The following is a 20,549-nucleotide window of genomic DNA, read 5'->3' as shown; positions in this document are numbered from 1 at the left end:
CCGTGTCCTGAAACGTCACTCCAGGGGGCCCGGACTGAAGTTGGCCCCAGGCCATTTCCTCCGTGTCATTCCTCCTGCACTCTATCCCTGCTTTCTTGATAAAATAATACATTACAAATAAAATAAAAATGATTATATAAAAAGAAAATCAATGGATAGTCACATTCATGGTGTCCAGGTGTACCCTGGCTTTCGCTCTTGGGTGGCTGGGATAGGCTACAGCAGATGATTTAAAGAAATAAATAACTGGCAGATTGTTTTGGGGGGTTTTCATCCTTAGAGAGAAATTTATTTTAAGATAAATTAAAATGATACAAAAATTACACAGACTAAAAGGAAGCAACAGCAAATAACTGAGTTTTAAAGTTGTTTTGCAGCTGTATTGCTCTTCCCTTTTGTTTCCTCTTCCTTGAAACCACACCCTGCTGCTGCGCTTTGTCCAAGCAACTCTACTTAATATTCACATATAGGTGGAGTCAGGCTCTGTGGCTCACAGCACTTATGCTTTAATGTCAGCTGTATTCAGGCCTTTAATGGGGCACATGGACAGACACAAAATCACAAGCTTCTGGATACAAACACAGTCTTGTTTGTTGCTGTTTTGCCTCTCTCTGTTTCCCTTTCCCCCTTTTTTTAAACTCTGTCTGAGTCCCTCTGTCTTACAGTGAATCCATCTGCTGCAGGGGGATCCCGCCCAGACCCAAGAGAAGAGAGGCGGTGAAGGGGGTGGGGGGTGAGGCTTGGTGAAAATATGAAAAGAAATAACAGAGAGAGATTTTTTACAGCTCAAAAAATCAGGCAAAGTATCCATGCAAATCCAAATCCTCAAAAACTATTTTATTTATCACACAAACAGATGCTAACAGTAATGTTTGTGTTATTTCTTCCAGCTTACTCGTGAATGTGCATCACTCACATAAAGGCTCACATAATAGCTCCATTGACTAATTATCCAGAAAAGGCTGAAGGGCCATCAATGACCCATTTAAAACTGCAGACAGCATGTCTACAGGCTCTGGACAACTTCAGGATTCACACTGGATAAGAATAGGTTTTTCGCTCGAGTTAAATTCTTAATGTCATGAAAAAGGCTTTTAGTGTACAATCAACTCGGGACAGAGGCTAGTTTATTAGGTAGCCATCTTAAGACCAGTCACCATTAGCTGAGGCCTTCAAAAAGCAACTGTATTCACTTCTTATTAATAAAAATGCCATCGATTTTCTCAGTTAGTCAAGCCACAAGCCACATGCATTTTGTACTGTATGTGTAAAACGATTCAGTGGTGGTCGTAGACTAACACTGGTCAAGTGGGACAACAATGACAGCCCAGCAGCAGGTATTCGGCTCAGGTGGCCGATCCTCTTTCTGCTTTTCTTTACATGTAGACTCCTCTGGGATAACTCACACACCGTTAATCCAGCTTGTGCCATCTGGCCACAAACACACACACGGACACACAGATGGATCCATGCACTCAAACACACAAAGACATTTACTCTGCTGTATTTTACCCGTCCGGCCAGGACTATGGAAGTGATGAATGCTGATATGATGGCTAATATGACAGGAGCCAGGTCAGCCTGTTAAAGCCCAGGCTGTGTGGGTAAAGAAACTCCAGTGTTGCTCTATGGAGATAAGCTGGGCTTTCAGGCAGGGAGCAATGGATAATGGTATATCCCACCCCCCGAGTGGAAAATGCTGCCACAATACATTTAACAAACACCCTCTGATATGGTAGGAAACAGACACAGGCAGGCTGGCAGACAACACATATACACAGACACAATACCCTGGGCTTGATAGAGAAGCTTAATTAAATAAGAGACAAAGACTAGATCAGTAAGTGCCTCAGAAGATACTGTATGTCATCCAGGAACGGGGGATGACATCAGGTCAGCTAGGAATCCTGAGACGGTGGAGACGGTCTGTTTCCCAGTCTCACATTCCTGGCATTTCTGTTACAGCTTTGGAAACAGAGGAGAGACACATGTGCCTGGCTTGATAAGCAGCATCCACTGCTCACATGTCGAGATCATATGAGACCAGCTTCAGGCCACCATCAATGCAGTGGTCCTACTGGCAGTCAAAAAAAAAAAAAATGGAGCACCACATCAACCTAATGCTATGTTTTTTTAACTCCCACTGAGGGTGGTGGAATATTTTGGGAGTAGCAGTCCACTTCATTCTCCAGTCATATTCCATTACCCAGAGTCATCCCTGCCCTTTGGACAGCGCATGGTTGGTTGCATCCCTTCCACAGACCACAGAAACACCACAGAAGATGCTACGATGACCCGAGGATGAGTAAATGGGCCACGTATACAAGTTTCAATCAGCCTGGCATGTTCTGATGATGGGAAATAAAGAGGGAAATTTTTATATATATACACAGATTATTGATTGTGCATTTATGGTTCACTGTCTGAGGTCAAAAAATATCAGCACTGAAGAAACTAAAGTGTTTAGTTGCCTCTATTGCTTCCTGAATGGCAGAATGGAAAAAAGTCAGTGGTTGTGGTAGAGTCGTTGGCAATGAACGTTCACTAGGATCTAAGGCGCCAGCACTCTGTGGAAACCACACTGTGTGACATAGATGTAATAAACCTGAGCAGGATATCAAGTTCAGTGCATGTAGACTAAACGAGAACCAACACGCAGCTGCTAGTCCTCCACTGTTCTTTACTCTTTCTCAACTATATCTTTGATACAGTCATGATGATAACAGACAATAATCCTTCTGTAAGTTTCTGCTGTTTTTTGTTTCTTTACAATTTTTTTTGTCAATTTGATCGCATTATTTCATGGGACATTTCTATTGGGTGGTTAGCAGATGCAGGTCTTAGCTGCAGTCAACTAAAGTCACCTGATTTGTTTGGTCCAGGCTCTCTCTGAGAGTCAATTAAAAGTCCTGAACTCACAGATACAATTTATGGACAAGTACAAGGCCACCTAAACACTACACCCATAGGAGCTGCTCAGCCATTGAAACCAATGCCATGAAGCTCCCTGCACACGTTTTTCATACTGAGGATGTGGTCTGGATCTCTGCAGTTGACTCAGCAGAGCACCTCAGCACTCAGCTCTATAATTTTACGTGGTAACCACCTTGTAGCTGAGGTACTATGGTTCCCCAGCACTTGCTAACAACAACACTTACAGTTGATTATGGAATATATATGAAGGAAGTACTTAATTCCATAATCCATAGAGTTTACTTGAAAGCAGACATCTGTTCCACCTCCAGACCATTTATATGGATGGGAGTGCATTCACAGCTTCTAGTAATAAGCTTCTGTTTTCTTAGATCCACTATTAGCTCATTGCTCTTCTTTGTGTTCAAGGTCAGACTGTTGTTACTGCACCAAGGTGCCATGCTTTGTCCCTGTAAACTGAGTCATGTTGCACCTGTCTGGGCCAACCACCATTATGTCACTTGCAGACTTGATGATGTTGTTAGAAAGTGAACAGGTAACCTAACAGACTGGTCTGAAACTCCAGTCTCCATGTGAAAAGTGAGATGGGGATGCCAAAGTCCCAAAGCTATGAATGCAGCTTGGAAGGTATGATAGAGGATCATGAGAGAAAACTGATGAACAGTGAACTTACATATGTTGTTGCTGTGCTCTGTTGACAGCACCCTTTGTATAGCTGCTGTTGTGTTATAGACTAGTGTGGCTCTAATGTTGAATGTAATGTAAAAATCACCGAGAGCCAACAGCTCGAAATGGTTTGCAATGATGGTGGATGCCATTGAATACCATGGCTAACTGTCATAAGCCCTAAGCAACCAGTACAGGACTGCCAATAGTGGTTTTGTGTGGCCACAATATTAATAACAGTGTGAAAGTTAACAACATCAATGTATAAAGGGGCACTCTTTTAGATAAAAACAGTGGATCCAGAGCTTCACAAAGTCTCAGTGACAAAAAAGCAAGTACTCCTTTAACCAGTTAATGCACGAGCATGAAAAATGCAGCTTCCTTACAATTTAGCGACCTACACTCTACTTTATAAATCAGTATTTTAGAAGGACTCCTCTGAAGGCAAAGCGCATATAAGTACAGATCTATCCCACAAGATACAGTGGCTTGCAAAAGTATTCGGCCCCCTTGAACTTTTCCACATTTTGTCACATTACAGCCACAAACATGAATCAATTTTATTGGAATTCCAGGTGAAAGACCAATACAAAGTGGTGTACACGTGAGAAGTGGAACAAAAATCATACATGATTCCAAACATTTTTTACAAATAAATAACTGAAAAGTGGGGTGTGCATAATTATTCAGCCCCCTGAGTCAATACTTTGTAGAACCACCTTTTGCTGCAATTCCAGCTGCCAGTCTTTTAGGGTATGTCTCTACCAGCTTTGCACATCTACAGACTGAAATTCTTGCCCATTCTTCTTTGCAAAACAGCTCCAGCTCAGTCAGATTAGATGGACAGCGTTTGTGAACAGCAGTTTTCAGATCTTGCCACAGATTCTCGATTGGATTTAGATCTGGACTTTGACTGGGCCATTCTAACATATGGATATGTTTTGTTTTAAACCATTCCATTGTAGCCCTGGCTTTATGTTTAGGGTCGTTGTCCTGCTGGAAGGTGAACCTCCGCCCCAGTCTCAAGTCTTTTGCAGACTCCAAGAGGTTTTCTTCCAAGATTGCCCTGTATTTGGCTCCATCCATCTTCCCATCAACTCTGACCAGCTTCCCTGTCCCTGCTGAAGAGAAGCACCCCCAGAGCATGATGCTGCCACCACCATATCTGACAGTGGGGATGGTGTGTTCAGAGTGATGTGCAGTGTTAGTTTTCCGCCACACATAGCGTTTTGCATTTTGGCCAAAAAGTTCCATTTTGGTCTCATCTGACCAGAGCACGTTCTTCCACATGTTTGCGGTGTCCCCCACATGGCTTGTGGCAAACTGCAAACGGGACTTCTTGTGGTTTTCTGTTAACAATGGCTTTCTTCTTGCCACTCTTCCATAAAGGCCAACTTTGTGCAGTGCACGACTAATAGTTGTCCTATGGACAGATTCCCCCACCTGAGCTGTAGATCTCTGCAGCTCGTCCAGAGTCACCATGGGCCTCTTGGCTGCATTTCTGATCAGCGCTCTCCTTGTTCGGCCTGTGAGTTTAGGTGGAAAGCCTTGTCTTGGTAGGTTTACAGTTGTGCCATACTCCTTCCATTTCTGAATGATGGCTTGAACAGTGCTCTGTGGGATGTTCAAGGCTTGGGAAATCTTTTTGTAGCCTAAACCTGCTTTAAATTTCTCAGTAACTTTATCCCTGACCTGTCTGGTGTGTTCTTTGGACTTCATGGTGTTGTTGCTCCCAATATTCTCTTAGACAACCTCTGAGGCCGTCACAGGGCAGTTGTGGAACTGTTTTGCAAAGAAGAATTGGCAAGAATTTCAGTCTGTAGATGTGCAAAGCTGGTAGAGACATACCCTAAAAGACTGGCAGCTGGAATTGCAGCAAAAGGTGGTTCTACAAAGTATTGACTCAGGGGGCTGAATAATTACACACACCCCACTTTGCAGTTATTTATTTGTAAAAAATGTTTGGAATCATGTATGATTTTCGTTCCACTTCTCACGTGTACACCACTTTGTATTGGTCTTTCATGTGGAATTCCAATGAAATTGATTCATGTTTGTGGCTGTAATGTGACAAAATGTGGAAAAGTTCAAGGGGGCCGAATACTTTTGCAAGCCACTGTAAAACAGCTTTCTTTTGATCTACAGTTTTTGACTCACAAAGACTTGAATGAGAAATTATTTTTGACCTTCCACCTCTGTGTGTGTGTGTGTCTCTGCTTCCCTGTGTCTGTTTCTCTCTCTGCCTCTGTAACAGGATTTCCTCCAGACACAAAGACCATCAAGCACTGCCAAACAGATAAGCTGAGGCCAGTGAATTGTTGGACTCCATTCCTGTCATTCTTACTTTATTACAAAAGGTGTTGATGCCGCTGCAGAGCCCTCAGATGAAACACATATGTGCAAACAATTAGGTCTCCCACATATACACGATGGGAAACCTCCCCCTTTTACTTTATACGACCCTGGACGCGTTAACAGAAACCAAGGTGAGCTTTTAAATGGACACAATCAGTTACGGACACTTAAATACTCTCTGAGCGCCTTTGCTTTGTTCATTTTAAAAGGGAATAATGTTGGTTTAAGCGTAAACTTGCAAACACAGAGTCTGAATCCTTAACCCAACGATAAAAGCTTCATGTTCCAGATATACTGCCAAGGTGGCGAATCAGGGACAAGACTAGTGAAAAAGAACGTCTTCTTACCTTCCCATAGTCGGTGGTGAGGATGAGGGTTGAATCATCACAAGAGCTGACAGTAGAGGGGCGGAGCTGCTCTTTGTGTCTCAGCCACACACGGGCCCCCTGCAACACAATAGCCAGCACAACAACCTTAACATCTGGACACTGGGCTTGTATTGGAGTCATGCGCTTTACACAAAGGTCTTAAACATTTGTTCATATTACCAGAAACAAAGGAAGACAAAGATCGACCCCCCACCCCCCACACGCACAGGCTTTTAGAAGCCAAGAGCAGAGAATTTCTCTAAAAGTAAGAATTATCCTCTCTGCTTTTCTTCTCTCTGTCTTTTTCCATTTTTCCCCCTCAAAATTGCTTACCATTATGTGCCACATACTGTAGCCACCGCTTCACCGAGATTGGATGGGCACAGTTAGTCTCTTATTAAACTATGATTAGAAGAGAAGAAGTTGTTCACCAGATCTGCATGATGAGGGCGTGCCAGAGAGTAAAAACACCACTCAGTCATACACACTGTCAAAAATGCTTTCAGTATGCCTGGTCTCCTCTATAAAGGAAGAGACTATGACCCCAAATGAGCATTTACCACTTTAGCATATCAATCGATTCAAATGTCCATCATCCTTCCTTTGTTTTCTATATTTCAGTCGGGCAAATCGCAGCACACTTCTAGCCATTATCAGATGCCGCTTCCAGACAGACACTAATATCTGATCCCAGCGGCCCGGTTTCCAGTGTTTGCATATCCATACGGAGTCACTGACCTTCCCAGACATGTTTGTTAGCATGTGAGTAACCAGGAGCAATAACAGGAATCTGAGGCTGATTGCTCAGGCAAACTGTCATTTCCTTACAGCATTTGCCACTTTAGCACCGGCGGATACATTTATAGATTTGGCTTTGTTTGAATGACTGTACTAAATGAAAACAAACAGTCGCCTGTCTGACCCTGTGGAATAAAAAGTAAAAATCTTTTTGCATGACTAAATACACATTTGTCTAATAGTAAACGGGAGTATGTAGTTTTGCAGAAAGACAGATGGTACCACCTTCATGTCTGATTGCTTACAATAATCCAGCAACTTTCTGTGTAATTAAAATCTTAATTGTTTCATTAAAGCCAAAATCTCAAATTGAAACTTGCAGTTTTGCAAAGCAGTATGAAAAACGTCCTCGATCTCAAAGAAAATTCCTCATTTAGCATTTTAGTTGATGTGGATTTTAACAAAATTTGACCCAAAAAGTTACAACCTCTTGTAATAAGCTTGTCTTTAAACAGCTGAACACGGTTAATCATCACAAGTACCACCGGTGGGGGGGCCAGAGAAGCAATGAGCATCAGCAAATAAAGTGTGTGACCAACAGAGGATCAAAGTGAAGAGATCAATATGCATGGATTCCACTAAGAAACCTTAGACAAGGTCACCACTTCCAGACATCAATCCTCATTAACTATTAACGACAGGCTGCCACGTGTGCGCACACTTTCATCCACGAAGCACAGATGTGTTTGCCACAAGACCAACATGCTTTTGTTTTATCCACTCTCCATTTACAAGCTGAGACACGGAGACGCTAAAAAAATCTAATAAATGAAGTCCCTCAGCAGCTTATGTGATGACTGATTGCTGATGTTTTCTTTATTTTTTGATTCAGGCCTCTTTCTTAGACAAAGCAAGTCAGTTTAAATAAAAGAAACACTTCCATCATCGCAGATTTTTTTCTTTCAGTCAGCTAATGGAGCACATCTAAATGTAGCTCTCAAACCACGGGGGACAGGAGTGAGTGGGACAAAAGAGGGTCGTGTAAATTAGGAGGAGGAGGCAGAGGGGAAGAGAGAAGGGAAAGAGGAAGGGTGCGAGCAGCTCTTAATGCCCTGCCTCCTATTGTGTGGAATAAAGAGGCAGACAAACAGAAACATCAGGACAGAAATATAACAGAGGTATCCTGCAACACGTGGCCACCCATTAACAGAGACGACTGGTGACTTTCACACCAGTTTCTGCCCGGTACCAGCCTGGCATGCCTGGCCTGTTCAGGGAAAAGCTGATTCACGTGAGTTTGCTCAAGTGCTGGGATTACAAGTGTTTGCTCTATAGATTTCAAGAAGATCAGCCTCAGTTACATAACCGGAATTCAGCAGAATATCGCTAGTTCTCGTCATCTTATAGGGGTTTTTCCTTCTCTCGTGTCACGACTTGACATTAACAGTAAGGCCGACAAAAGAGCCGAAAGTATTTTGTAACAAACAGATGACATGAGATGTACAGCAGAATAAGACAGGGGGCAAGCCATGACAAGGAGAGGACTGTGATGGCTCATGAGATGGCAAATTTCCACACCCATTCCAGTATTGCCGCAATAAAGAAATTTCAGTACTGCAAAAAGTGAAGGAAAGTTTTGAGTGGCTCAGCAGCTGAGTCAGTCTCGGAAGTTTTTCCACTGACATGAACAAAGACCCACTGCATACCAGCTACACGTAGTTTTTTAGATTAAAAGCAATTAGGAATTCACATAAAAAATTGTGACTGTATATGGTAAACCAAGCATCAGTGACAAAGTGGCCCATAAAGATGCTAATAACAGCTCAGCCTGCTGCACCAGCATCTGTGAAGAGTGACTCACACTCTGGATAAATCTCTCCCAGACACTATAATCAAAGGTGGGCAAAAAAACAACCCAACAGGATACTGTGCTATGCTACTGCATAGCTGTTTTATTTATGTACTATAAACAAAAAATAAAACTAATCATAAAGGAAGTTGACTTAATAATAAAGCTAACACCTGCACCATTCATAACAGTTCCAACTTGCAAACTTAACTCTTTCCCCCATAAAGATGACATCTGATGACCAGCTTTCACATCTCGGTTTATATCAGTAAACATGTGGTTTGACGATCATTTAAATAAGTTCTGGGTTCTTCCAAGGGTAACCCTAGTAAGCTGTATAGGCAGAAATCCCTCTTGCTAACTTCTAATGCACAACCAGATAAAGCTCAGTTCAGAAAGGAGAGACTGGGGTTACCCCTAGTAGACGTTAACTTGTTTGAACTACTTTAGCTTTCAAAAATGTCTTATTATGTGATGTGAGGAGCCAAATATAAGCCACCAGCTGCAGAAAACTGTAGAATTATATTAAATATATGCAAACTTAAATAAATAGTGGTGCCTGTGATATACATTGGCACTACTGGACACTTGTCTGCATTTTTGTATGCGAGTCTCAAGCCGTAGGGTATGAAGTCAAGATGAATTGTCTAAGAAGCAGCAACAGATGGTCTAAACAAAACTCCTCCCCCTCATCCTCTCCATCTTTAGGAGCTCTGTCACTAAGTCAGGACAAAGACAATCACCTCTGACTGAGGCCTCAGCAGTTAACCAGGCGGAAATATCCCAAACAAAGACCAGCTGGGACACAAAGGGGCACGGGTAGTGGGTCGTGTTAAATCCCACAGACCTGGGTTACCTCCTGCAGCACAGCTTCCCATTCCGAGCTAGACAAACAGAGTCATATCTTTATTAGTAATCATGGGAAAGTACAGTGTGCATTTGATGATGAAGCCCAGTTGCAAGTGGGATTAATTGCGAAGAGTCGGTTAGCGGCGCTTCTCCGCTTCTGGTAACCAGATGTTTTATTAGCGCCATTAAAAAGCAAAGCAGAAACGCTGCCATGATATCTCCGGCTCAAACTAATTTCAAATTCTTAATGTTGCATGTCACTCAGCATGTGTAGCACTGCTGAGGCAGAACCAGCTGACAATAGTAATCTGACTCCACCAAAACAGGCTGCACGCCAACCTCCCATCATGCCTTTTGACACAGAGACCACTCAGGCTGAATGATGTGATCCTGGAGTTGGAGGCTTAAGTTTCAGCAGCTTGTATAAAGACATCCAGCTCAAGGATTTGCTAATGAATGTCCCTTAAATATTTAAGGTCATACACAGTACAAGGTGCCACGGCTCTTTCTCTGCCGTCTGGCATGTATCAGGTGATCCTATCCGAGAGAACAAGAGAAAGCTAATTAACTCAGCTCGACTTGGACTCGGCTGAACAATTAGTTATGATAAGCTACTTTTTTGGATCATAAAGTGGTTTTGGGGAGTGGTGAATGAACGGCTGCCCTGCAGGTAGGACCGATGCCTGAGAACCTCCAGCTGGAATCCTGACAAGCATATCAGTTGTTGTTGTGCTCACATGTGGAGGAGGATAAAGTTAGCAGTGGAACATGTGCAGCAGCAACATATTCGACTGAAAGGAATATGTTTCCGTTCTCCCTTTTCCACTTCAACTTTCAAAGAATTAATGCGGTGATTAATGCTAATAACAATCTGGTTTGCAATCATGCTTGTTTAAAATCAACACAAAACTCGAGCTCTCGATTAATCTCATTTAGATTTCTCTCCATCATTTTTATGGATAGAAGTGTAGCACTGCATTTACACCTCAGAGATTAAGACTGCATTAGCATAACAAACAGAGTCACGAGGTTGCGTCACTGCCACTGTGCAGACAGATGTGCAGTCCAGAGCATTGACTGGATCTATAGCATTTAATAAGGTCAAGCACCAAATTGGTACTTGCATGCTAACGCTGTGCACTTTCACAGAAACAAGTGCAATAAGTGTTCAACAGAAAATATGTTATTAGCTAAAATATCATCATTATTTCTGTTGGAATCATTGAAACTAACTATTTTTTTTCCTTTCAGAACTAAAAGTAAACATATTTGGACGAGTGGGTGGTTTTCTAGGATATCAGCTGAAACACATATGTTTATAACTATTAAAATATATATTTTTTAAAACCAGCACATCACTTTGTAGCCAAGTGCAGCCAAATTTCAGGAGTTGTAATGGTATCTCCTGAACATCGGGTGAGTGGGATGAGTGGGAGTCTTCCAAGTAGCTGGTGAGATTAATAAGTAGGACTAAGGCAGCTGGAGGGGGAAACTGGGCAAAGCTCCCTCTGGGTTTTTGAGCAGAAGACTTTCCAGTAGGATAAACCACTGTACGTCTGTATATCCTACAAACAGCAAGGCCCACGCTTAACTGCAGTTTCTTTACCATCATAAACACGAGACGCTACTTATTTATTATCTTATTACAGTATACCTGAGAATTATTTTAATGTATACAACATGTTTAGTGTGTAAATGTGTGTGAAAATAAATGTATCTACTTGTGAACAGCTTCGCTCAAAGGGAGGTAATTTAATTCAAGAGTTTTCCAGCAGCGGTTGTTGCAGCGGAAAGGAAAAATCCTCCGTTGCACAGATTTTCCAAGGATTCATGTCTCGGCACATGCCTTTTATGTCTTCGTCTTCCTTTGTTACCTCGTTGCCACTACACCGTCTGCCTGCTGCACACGTTACAGCCTACGACCCCCAGCCAGCATGGGGTGAGGGCAGGGTGTGTGACCGAGGGGAGAAATCAGAAGATTAAAAGCAACCTCTAGCATCTGTGCTAGAAGACGTATGAATTAATGATGGAGACAGCAGCTGATCAGAAATTAGCTAATGGAGGAGGAGGAGTCCCCCGGGGAACAGGGCTTTCCCTGTTTGTGATGATGTGGGGTGGGGGGCGTTGGGTCGCTGGTTGTTCTTGAATCTGAAGAACAGCCTGAACCCTGAACAGAAGATTTACACTGAGGAAACTGTTTTTGTTAACTGAGAAGGACTGTTTGAGAAGTATCCGTAGCTAAATGGAAATCAAACAGTTTTCTGTTATCACTGTCATGCAAGCCATTATCATTATCACACTTAATGGAATTGAAAGAGATGAGTTACAATATTAATCTAACAAATATGCACAAGTCTGTATGCACAAGCAGGATTAAGTGAGTGTTTCTTTTTTGTGTCCAAGTGTGTTTGGTAGTCCATTTATCTGTCAGTCAGCAGATACACGCTGTCTGCAAAGGCGGGGTTCGAGGGCACCACCCCGTCATCCATTGACGCCGTTAATCTGTTGTGTTGCTAATGAGTGTATTGAGGAGAATTTGCATAACAAATTGTGTCTTCGGGAGCGAAAGAGAAAGAAGAGAAACACTTGAATCTCTGCCACATACTCCAGGCACAGTGTCGCGTTTTACCTCCTTATCCTGTGCGAACATATTTTCACTCCACTGCTGATCAAAGCCTGCGCCCTGATCCTGGGCGCACACAGTAGAATAGGTTACAGGATGGGGCAAATAGGCAACAAATGATGTGATTACTGCAGGTTTGATTGGATTTCCAGCAAAGCTTGATGACTTGGAATATCTACCGAGCCACATGCCAGCACCTCTCCCGTCTGGCATCTGCATACCTCTGTTATTCGTCTGATAGTTATGGGGTCACACAGCAGGAAACCCAGAGGTACTCGAGGAATGCTGCTCAGTCAGGAGAGAGCGAGTTAGGGTGTGTGTTTGAGAGTGTGAGACGTGTGGGGCACGGTAAGCGAAGTGGTAGCTTACAAATCAGCCCGGCTACTGTTACGCTGCCATGGACCTTGTAGCTCATGCTGTCCACACTGATTACTAGAAACTCTCCTATCTTCAGCATTTTATTATTTTGAGTGTTTCATACTTCTGAAGCTATTTATGGTTTGATCAAATGACAAAAAAATGCCAATTTGGCAATGATAAGCTGCACATTAGTGATATTGTGGATGTTAAAGTCACTGTTAGGACTCTGTAAGCAAATAAAATAAATACAGTTTTAACCTCTGTCACAAGCGAATTAATTTACATGTCCTGAGTCTAAAAACCTGCAAGGATATTGTTTCACTTTTAAAAATGGTGCTGATTTAGCGCCTGCAGAAACAGTACCACCTCTGTCATCGGTGTATTGGATTGTGAAAGCTTCATGAAACACTTCTGCAACATTATCCTTAAAACAAATGTTACCCATCCAGCAGGAGCTGATGATATGATAGCAACAAACATAAAAGACTCAGAATAAAATAATAAACTGCCTTTAATATCTAAGTTCTGAGTTTACAACTTGTAACTGCACTTCACCTCAAAATTGCCACTAGTGACGTGGAACCATTATCTCTACTTTTCTTCTTTGAATATGCCCTTAAACTTTTATTTGAACTGCATCACATGCTTACAATGCACATTTTACTTTTACCAGTACACGCCCATGCTATGGTATTGTCTGGTCTGTGATTTTCATCAGCTGCTAGGTGATTGCTAGGCAGCATGATGACATCACAGCACATCATGCATAATTCAAGTTTTGTGGCTATAAATTAGATGCTACTGTCATGACACTGAAACGATACGATGCTATTAGGAGGTGCATAAACGCTACAAATGGGTCATTTTAACCTGTTGGTAAGTGGTTACTAAGCAACATGATGGCATCATAATATAGATAAGAACCTTCAGGGAGCTAAGATGTACCTGCATGCGTGTCTTGGTTGCTCAGCTCCTGATGGTGTAGAAGGAATTTGCGGGCAAACAAGCAGACAGGGATTTTGTGTGTTATAGTCAGATGTATAATTTATAACAGGAAGGAGGGAGGGAGGGAGGACTGGAGGTCAGGATGAAGAAACTTTGGCCAAAACTATTAGATCCACTGGACTTACGAATGAGGTCGCGCAGCATTTAAACAGCACACAGACTGATTCCAATCAGAAATCCCAGAACAAATACTGAGTGAAACTGCTCAAACCTCTCCTTGGATTGGGAATGTGGAGAGTGTTTCTTATACAAAGCAGGGGGATGAAGTATGTTTAGCAGTGCGTTCAAGTGGCAGAGATAAACACACAGAGAGTCCTAAAAACACGGGACATTCCTCCTCATGTTAGTCTCAGCTTCTCAGCGTATCATCCTACAAACAGCCCCGGGCCTCTAACCACACACACACACACACACACACACACTTGAGTCTAATAAAACACACTTAGAGTGGATGGGAAAGCTAACATGTCATGACTGTGGATTGTGCCATGCTGTGCTGTTTTCTCCAGTCAGGCTCTTCACACCACGGCAAGCTAGGCTCATGCAGAGTGGGATGTGTACTCGAACTCTACAGGGTGCTCACCCCTGTAATTAGTCCTGGAATTACAGCATTAATCTCTTCACGAGAATCAACAAATTTTACTGTTTTTAAACATTTTTTTCACCTCAGGCTATATTCACATATGGTAGTTGCAATGTGTTTAACCTAAACTCACAGGATGGTGTAGCTTAGAAACACGCATACTCCATCCCATAATAGGCTGACTCTGTGCAGCGTAATCATAGGGGACTAAAAAAGGAAAGTCAACATCTGGACTGGGAGCAGTAATCACAGGTTGGCTGTTATTAAGCTGCCAGACGAAACCTTGGAACCCAGGGGATTTAAGCGACACTCATTACTATCTCACTATGTCCATCAGGTCGGCCAGTCAAGGTGAAGGACAACAAACATTTTTTTTAATTTTTTGCATGAGGGAAAGCGACAATAATCTTTAATTTTGTCTGTGTAAAAATCTCAAATCCTGCACACAAATCTGATTTGTCTTTGGATTTGAGTAGTCCACCTTTACCTCACGGAGATGTACTGAAAATCATTTTGAGATATGAATGACAGAAGGGACTGCATGCCTGACACTTTAAACTAAACGCAGATACCACACCAGTAACATGAGCAGCCCAGGCACAGACATCCAGTCAGCCTACAATATCAACAACCCATCATTCAGAAACATCGCTGGTGACAGAAAGACGCCACTGAGATGTGAAAATAACAGTCTGGGACATTTTGTGAAATACATTTACATATATGACATCTTTCTGGAGGCTACACAAGAAAATCAGTGCAACTAATAAACAGTAAGAGCCAGGACCTTCTTTTTACCCATGCAAGATACAACTGATACAGCTATACTTGTGGTCAGCGGAGGGGTTTGTATGTCCAAGTGATCCCAGGACCGACCCGTAGTAGGGTCTCCCCTTGACAAAATGACCCTGGGTAAGAAGCCAGACAGGGCCAGTCCTGTGTAGGGTTAACTGGTCCAACTTGTAGTACAACTTGGTCCATGCTAAGTGAAAAAAAAAGAATGGATGGATGAGTGTTAGATTTTTTGGGCGATATTTTTTCGCATTTATTTGACAGGATATTAGTAGTAAGCAGGCAGGAAAGAAGGGAGAGACCAAGAGGCTCTGACATGCAAGAAAGGGGTCCAGATCCAAAGTTAAACCCTGCAGCCTTTCAGCCAGTACACTTACTTCCATCAGAGAATGTTTTATCATTGAATAAAGAAAGTACATAACTCAGTATGACTGTATCTTTTCAGCAGATTTGGCATAATAGTTTGAGAGTGTTCTCTGTCATCACCGACTTACTTGCCCAAGTGCCCTGATGTGATTAATATTTCAGAGAACAGCACGCCCAGAACGGCCCTGATGCACACACACACAGGGAGGGGGGCAGGGAGGGGGGCAGGAAGGATGGGCGTTGGAGAGAAGATTACAAGTGATTTTTCATGTGCAGTGCCTCAACTGAGTGAGAGGTCTCTAATCATGGAGGACGGATTTGAGTCAAGTGGGTTGAAGGTCAGCTGTTAAAGGAATAGCTTGAGTGAAGCTTTGTTTTTAATTTGGGGATTTGCTAATTTGCAAAGAGTTAGATGATAAGATTGTCACCAATCACATCTATAGAAGTAGGACTACCCACTGGGGATGTCTGGGGAACCCAATGTTGGGAAGGTTTTTCCATTTGCATCACCAGTACCTGATAATGCACTGTCACCTCCTGTTGCTGTTCTTTACTTTTTTGTAATTCGACTTCATTTTTTTCCCTCCTGTGTGGTGATGTGCAGCAGTGAGTGGAAGGGAAGTTCTTGCCAAGATTTTTATATTTGTGTCCAGTGGGTCAAAATCACTGTGTAGGCAGCATAGTCTCAGTAAAGCATGAGCACTGTTAAGCGCTGCTGTTTATATGCATGGTTGTTTTATCAGTGTTCCCCGTGCTGCATTGACATAGATTGTAAAGATGAGACTGGTAACTATTTCTTTAAAGTTCACGTTTACAGGCAACCAAGACCACGAGAGACTCCACACAGCAACAGTTCGTCCATCATCAGGAGCTAATAGACAGGAAGAGACGATTCTGTGCAGTGTTATTTGTCACTGGTAAAGAAACTGTGGAAAGATGGAGATATGTTTTCCTTTTATTTCCACAAACACAGACGGCTTTGTCTGAAGAGCTCAGTGACATAGCGGATAAAACTAAAGTCAACAGCATGGCGTCAGCAGGAGGTTATGATGGTCAGCTCACTGATAGACGGGGGTCGGGTTACTGCTAGACTCACAAGAAATGCAAACACAAGCTAAAGAGTGAGGAAGGGATCGAGTCAGAATATTGCAGAGCGCTGACTCCGATTTATGTCACGTTAAAACGGAAAATTCAAGAAATCGTTGAATAAGCTGTGGTCTCGAAATCCTGACGCTGCAAATCTGTAACATGATAAGAACGGATTATCCATGTTTTCTGGTGCGTGGTCAGACAATGGCTGCTGGTAATTAGCTTCTGTGCTCTTGTGGTGGATTAAACCACCTCCAGATTGTTCCAAAGCTGCAGGAGTTCTGCTGACGCACACTCAAACCGCTGCCTTAATAATACCTTCCTCTTTGTGATCATAAACAACCGGCCCCGTTACTTCACCACAGCTCCGAGACTCTAAAGAGCATTGTTTGAAAATCCCCTAATTTGATGTGATAATGCAGACAATAAGCACTTCAATTTTAATTACTAACAACCGCTTAGAAGAAAAAAAGGAATGCTGGTCCCATTACATTTCCTTCCTTCCTTCTTCACATCCTAACTGTACTTCCTGGCTCTTTCCTTACTCCATCAGCCAGCTGCATGGGAGCAATGATTCTCGGCTCTTTAAAGTGGCAGCTGGAGGAAGTGACAACTGGGCAGAAAAGTGTCTGTCGCTGAAGGGGGGGAAATAGTCCACCTACTACTATGGCAGGTTGGCCTTTCTCACGTTACCCATTTCACCACAGAATGCCGCCTCGGATACCGATCCACGGCCCCGACTTCGGAGAACCAGACATAAGCGACACATAGAGCTACGAGGGACATTTTTAGGATGGGAAGAATGTGTCTGAGGGTGAAGGGGTCAGCGGTGACGGTGTGAAACCTAAAGCCTTGCAACCGCAGCTCTACAGGATGGATGACATGCAGCCGTGACCAGGAATTTGGGAGGTCAAGGCTGGGTATTTGGGATTCCCTCAGTCAGAGTATCTTTAAGAGGAAGGAATTTGGTGTATAATGCAATGAAGGGTTAATGGGTGTGGAAAGGTCCTCCTTGCTTGGGTTTACAGTGTGTAGCAGCTGCTGCTATAAAGTAACTGATTACCAAGTTTAGAAAATAGCTGGGATTCAGGATGTTCTACAAAGGTATTAAGTATCTAAAGTGTGTGTGGGAGCTCACACATACAAAAGGAGGTCACACAAAGGTATAGTTAATGCTCATATTCCCTGGCAAATTAATAGCCAGGAAGGAAGAGCCCCAAAGGCACAACAGTGTTTCTCATATTTGCTAATAGTCTCCTGTGTACGAAATGGATTCTTGCATAAAACGTTTCACTGGAAAAATGGTTATAATTAGCAGATATTGTGGATAAAGCTAAATAAATGCAATTAATTTCATAATGGAAGCTCTGATTCATCCAAATTTGGGTGTGACGGCGGGCAGGGAGTTTCTCGTATGTCTGAAAAAACAAAATGTGAATATAAAGTCTGCCAAATCCAGCAGCCTTGCAGTATGAAAAAAAAAACACCCTTCGATACTTGTGTGTTTTTGTTGGGTCACTTCCATTAGAATAACGTATTGGGTGTAGAGTAAAGGACACAGTGCTGAGGGTTTTATGGTGGACAGGATGGGCCATCAGGATGAGCACACCCATGTACCGATCACTCCTCTCGGTCCACCATGATTTCTAACCCTTGTCAACGTCTCCACCTTAACAAACAGTGGCCTATAAGGAAAAGCCGATTCTAGATTAGTAACTGGCAAATTGGCAAACATGCAGATTTATTTAATGCACAATCTGCAACAGAATCCTGTGATGCAAAAGGTTAAAAAAGATGTGCTCCTATCTACACAGTTCCAGCTTTATACAACCGCGACATTCACAGCAAAGACACATCCATATCCTGGTGCACTTGTTTTAAGAGTTGAGTTTAATCCTCGTCTTAATTCACTTGCAGAATTCCTGCTTAATTAAATCCAAGCTGTGGCACTGTGGAGTTCAAGACCCTGGCATCATTCCATAACACCGAAATTCACTTGAAAACCAGGACAGGTCATTCATTCACTCTAACACAGCTCAGACTGGAGATCTGAAACAGCAGGTAGAGATAAATATATATTTTTATGCTGTTTTTGTCCATTAGTGGTCTGTAATGCAGACTGGGACTTCCCTTTATTTCAGTTTCATTTTAACAGTAAAAAAGCAGTAGAAAGCACAACAAAGTCAAACCAATATGTTTTTTAGCTTAAAAATTTAAAACACTGCAAATGAATGTAGTCAAGTCCAAAGACGACCAAAGAAATCAAGTAGAATGAAAAATAAACTACCCCAAAAAACTTACACCTATTTGGAGCAAATGCTACAGGATATATTGATCTGTTGGTAAAGGTCAACAGATACAAACCAGATTAAAACTGAGCTGAAATAATAACCTTCCTCTTCGCAGCATATCACTGTAATAAAAGCAGATTATGAGGCAAAATCCAGCTCACCTCCATCTGCTCGCTACACATTCGGTGTGTGCAGCAAATTATTGAAAGCTACGCTCGAGGCTGCTGAATTTATTATTGTATGACTGAAGTCACTGAAAAAAAGAAATGCATCGATAATTGTCCAATCAGTTTGCATTAAACCTGCCTTTGCAAAGAAAAGTGTATGGAGCACCTCCTGCATGCTGAAACTTCTGTGAGTCACGGCATAGTGCATCACTGAGGGGCACGGCTGATAGGGAGGTACAAAAGTAGAGGATGGGAGGAGATTCACTTCCCTGTACTCCATCTGTCTTCTCTGTGAGTGTGTGTGCCCTCCTCTGAGTCAGAGGGGCATGACAAATCAGACCTAAAGCCAGCATGGCTTTCACCTACATCAGAGTGTGAGTGTGCTGCTCTCTGGACTGATTGGCAGATGACACATCCAGCTCAGCAGTCACTGCATTGAGAGATGCATTGTCTAGCCTCTAATTAAAGCTACGCACAGGTTTCCCTGAGAAGCTGTAGTAGTTTTTGTCAGGGCAGACATTTGTATGACTAAGAGGCTTGTGTGGACAGTGAGGTTGCCACTCTGGCTCCATCCTGTAGAGGGATGGGATACATGAGCGGCTGATAAAGGATCACAAAGACCGCAGACTACATCATAATAAGGGCTGCTTTTACAGGGGTGTGAAAATCATGAAGTGGTCTGAACCCATCCCGCACTTATAAAAAGCTCAAAACAGCATGGGGAAACAAAACAAAGGATCATGAAGGTCTCAAAAAACCATTTAAGGCTCCATATTAAAGCAAAGAGCTAACTAAAAAGTATTCATACCGCTATGGAGAAAGCAGGCGAACTCACCTCTAAAAAGAAAGTATTCATCTTAACCAGTGCTCGACCTCACGGCTCTTTGTAGTCTGACTTCAGGGTACCACAGCTGAGGAGGAGAGCGGGCTGTATTCCCAAATTATTCCCATCCGCTTCGGTAAGAAAATAAAATCTTTTCTCTTTTTTTCCGGATGCTTGCTCAGAACTCTGTGCCAGTCATGAAACGAGTCATTCTGCTCTCTGATTTTCGGACACTTTCGGATTTGTTTTCTGAAGTGTCCCGACAAGCCGCGGTGGAGCTGCCTGCGCCGTTTCTGCTGTCTACTCATTTCAATGGACCCGGCATATTATGCAGGGAGGAGGAGCCTGCTGAGCCACAGCCCTCCCCTCAGCATACGCCCTCTTTGTTCCTGTTTCTACAGATTTTAAAAGGATGTGCACATGTATCCTCATGATGTTCAACATACCAGGTTTTTACTTAAAACGGTTTATTATAGCACAGCAGGCCTAATATGAATCTACTTCTGTGTATATCTAGGGTGAGACTGAGTCTGATTCATTATTTTGCTTCCTGGAAAAAAATATACAGGGAAGAAAGAAGCAGATGAGGAGGAGTAAGTTGGTTTTATTTTAGCAGATGTCTTGTCTTTAAAAAAAATCTTTCCGATAAAATAAGCATTTTATCATTATTTGATTTGGGGACCTTCTTGTT

At 42.6% G+C, this 20,549-nt stretch overlaps 1 protein-coding gene across 1 annotated transcript in view; it reads right to left on the bottom strand.

Annotated features, from left to right (window-relative positions):
- Window positions 1-20,139, bottom strand: part of myo10l3 (myosin X, like 3) — a 57,562-nt gene extending 37,423 nt beyond the window's left edge. The window contains exons 1-2 of the mRNA XM_039600191.1: window positions 19,871-20,139; window positions 6,303-6,401 (exon numbers count right to left, since the gene is read on the bottom strand). Of these exons, the coding sequence (XP_039456125.1) occupies window positions 6,303-6,401; window positions 19,871-19,891 (120 nt within the window). The 5' untranslated portion in view covers window positions 19,892-20,139. The remainder of the gene's footprint in view (window positions 1-6,302; window positions 6,402-19,870) is intronic.
- Between the last annotated feature and the right edge of the window lie 410 nt (window positions 20,140-20,549).

This window comes from Oreochromis aureus, linkage group 16 (assembly GCF_013358895.1).
Source record: "Oreochromis aureus strain Israel breed Guangdong linkage group 16, ZZ_aureus, whole genome shotgun sequence".
Taxonomy (NCBI): Eukaryota; Metazoa; Chordata; class Actinopteri; order Cichliformes; family Cichlidae; genus Oreochromis; species Oreochromis aureus.
Note: the sequence above shows the minus strand (reverse complement) of the source record. Positions and strands in the feature narration are given on the sequence as shown.